At 51.2% G+C, this 2259-nt stretch overlaps 1 protein-coding gene across 1 annotated transcript; it reads left to right on the forward strand.

The window, feature by feature from the left end:
* Nucleotides 1–853: 853 nt before the first annotated feature.
* GLOTRDRAFT_134423 (uncharacterized protein) lies at nt 854–1126 on the forward strand (the record flags this gene model as incomplete). Its single annotated transcript, XM_007873413.1, has 3 exons — nt 854–968; nt 1025–1038; nt 1097–1126. 3 exons carry the CDS (start codon nt 854–856, stop codon nt 1124–1126), a joined length of 159 nt encoding a protein of 52 aa, XP_007871604.1.
* Nucleotides 1127–2259: the final 1133 nt, after the last annotated feature.

Genomic DNA, 2259 nt, shown 5'->3' on the forward strand with positions numbered 1-2259 from the left:
GCTACTACAGTCGACTCTGTCCTAACCCATAACGGGTCGTGGAACCCAAAAGTTATGGGTTTTTGCAGACTATGGGTTACCAGAGCGTGTGACACCGTGTGACTACCTAGTAAGCGTGACAGACAGCCTATTCGGTATAGGCCGGACGTCGTTTATGACAACGTTTAGATACGGAATCTTGAGTCTGGTAAGGGTTATCTTCTGAAATACCACGAGAACCGAAAATTAAGGGTCGAGATAGTCCAGGTTCTCGTGGGAAGGAGACCTGCACCTTCCTAATATAGGTTGTTTTATGGGTTATGACCCTCCAAAAAGTTATGGGTTATGGGATACGGCAGACTTATGGGTTTTTACTATCTACCATGTTGGTGGAAGCCAAAAACCTATGGGTTATTACAGGTTATGGGTTATGACAGGTATGGGTTAAGTCGACTGTAGGAGCGTCGCGCAAACTTGTGACGAAATGACGTCACGTGTTCAAGGACATGTCACAATCATGGCCAGTGAGTGAGCACGGGTTCATGAGTCTGACTTTAGTGTGTTTCATCGTTCGTTACTTACAGTCGCCTATAGCTAGCTACCCTCGGCTACCAGACAAGACGTGCATTGGACTCAGCCAAACTGTCCCAAATCAGCGGCTATTATGACGCTTGAAAAGCTGTTAGCATCCCGATCGCGGATAGAGGCGCAACTTCACTGTCTTCACACTTGAGGGTGACGAGGTCGACCTCAACCAGATCTCAACTGGGCAATGCAGTGGGCCCGCGACTTCTCCTACGGTAAGCCTCCTTGTCTTTCTCCCCCAGTCCTTATGTTCAACCTAGACCTACCTACATATTTTCCAAGTGCCCCCATGCCTTCGATGCAGAAATTGTACAAGTCCTTCCAGCGGAAGGTCAAGCCGATGAAGCTCGATGCTATGCTATCTTCGTCGCCACCTGGATCTCCCGCCCCGGAGACTCATAGAGGTATGCCAGCAATCGGCGAAACGATAGAGAACTTTCAGAATTCTTCGCGCAGGCAGCCGAGCCCGGAAAGGTAATTATACCCCACTCGGGGCCACAGTGCACCACGACTCACCACTCTTGTTGATCAGGACACAGCATTAGCGGAGCAAAATTGGTGATACCCTACTCCCAATAAGTAAGCCGCGGAGCGGCTGCTGAGTGCAGAAAATACCAAGCTTCTCTATCGTTTCGCCAATTGCTGGCAGATCTATCATTGGCCGCCTGATTATGCTTCTTTATCATCCTCATCTAGTTCTCACCGCATCAGCCACGGTAGTGGACACCAATCCCACTCCCGAACCAGCAGTTCCCCCCTGCCAAGTGTCACTTGGAAGTGCGCATACCTCTGGCAGCTGCGACTCGACCCCTCTGCGCTTAGCTGCCTCAGATAACATACTTGTCTCCCTCACTCGGCCCCATCCAACTGAAGAAGTCACTGCGCGGCAGACCTAGATAGTCACGTTGCAACCAGCGCTGACTAGGGCTGACCTTGCGACATAATTCAGATGTAGACGGACGCCTCGGCTACCTCAGGTAGTCGCTTTAGGATTAGGGTTGATCACGTGAGCTACTCGCGTACGCGTCAAGCTCATTTAGCTTCAAGCACGACTAGCTCTGCCTACATCTGCCTAGGACTGATCAACTGCGGTAGCCGCTTCGGATAACTTGCTTGACTAGCCTGCATCGTGTATACCTCCTGTATTTACACCAATCCAATACATAACTTGTCGTCTGAGTTCAGAAAGTGATACAAAAGTTTTCTAAGTCCCGACTTGCCCTCTCCCTCCTACCTGCACGCCGCTGCATCTCAGCACCGATGAAGACTCTGATTCTGTACACCTAATCTTCTTGCTTGCTGGATCTAGAGAGCAAACATGCGAGGCTTCAACAAAACTTCTAAGCCCGACTTGCGGCACTGTCACTGCTCCGAATGCCGCGGTAAGCTGGTTCCCCGACAGATCAAGAACAAGCATGAACGAGAGCAGGCCGCTGCAGCATCGCGTGCGGCACTTGGGGGTCGCGGTAAAGGCTTCGTCGCATCTCTCTTGTCTAAAGTCAGGGGTCGTGGTCGCGGCGGCGCAAACCCTCAGGCATCCTCGACAGCAGACGCAGTCCCCGGCGAGTCTCCATCCAGCTTGATGTCCAATGTAACGACAGCAGAGTTCTTCTCTCAAACTCGTAACTCTGGTCTACATTACAATCCACCAGCTCCCGGTGATTATATGCCTATGGATCACTCGAGGGACGCGTT

Source organism: Gloeophyllum trabeum, assembly GCF_000344685.1.
Source record: "Gloeophyllum trabeum ATCC 11539 unplaced genomic scaffold GLOTRscaffold_00164, whole genome shotgun sequence".
NCBI lineage: Eukaryota > Fungi > Basidiomycota > Agaricomycetes > Gloeophyllales > Gloeophyllaceae > Gloeophyllum > Gloeophyllum trabeum.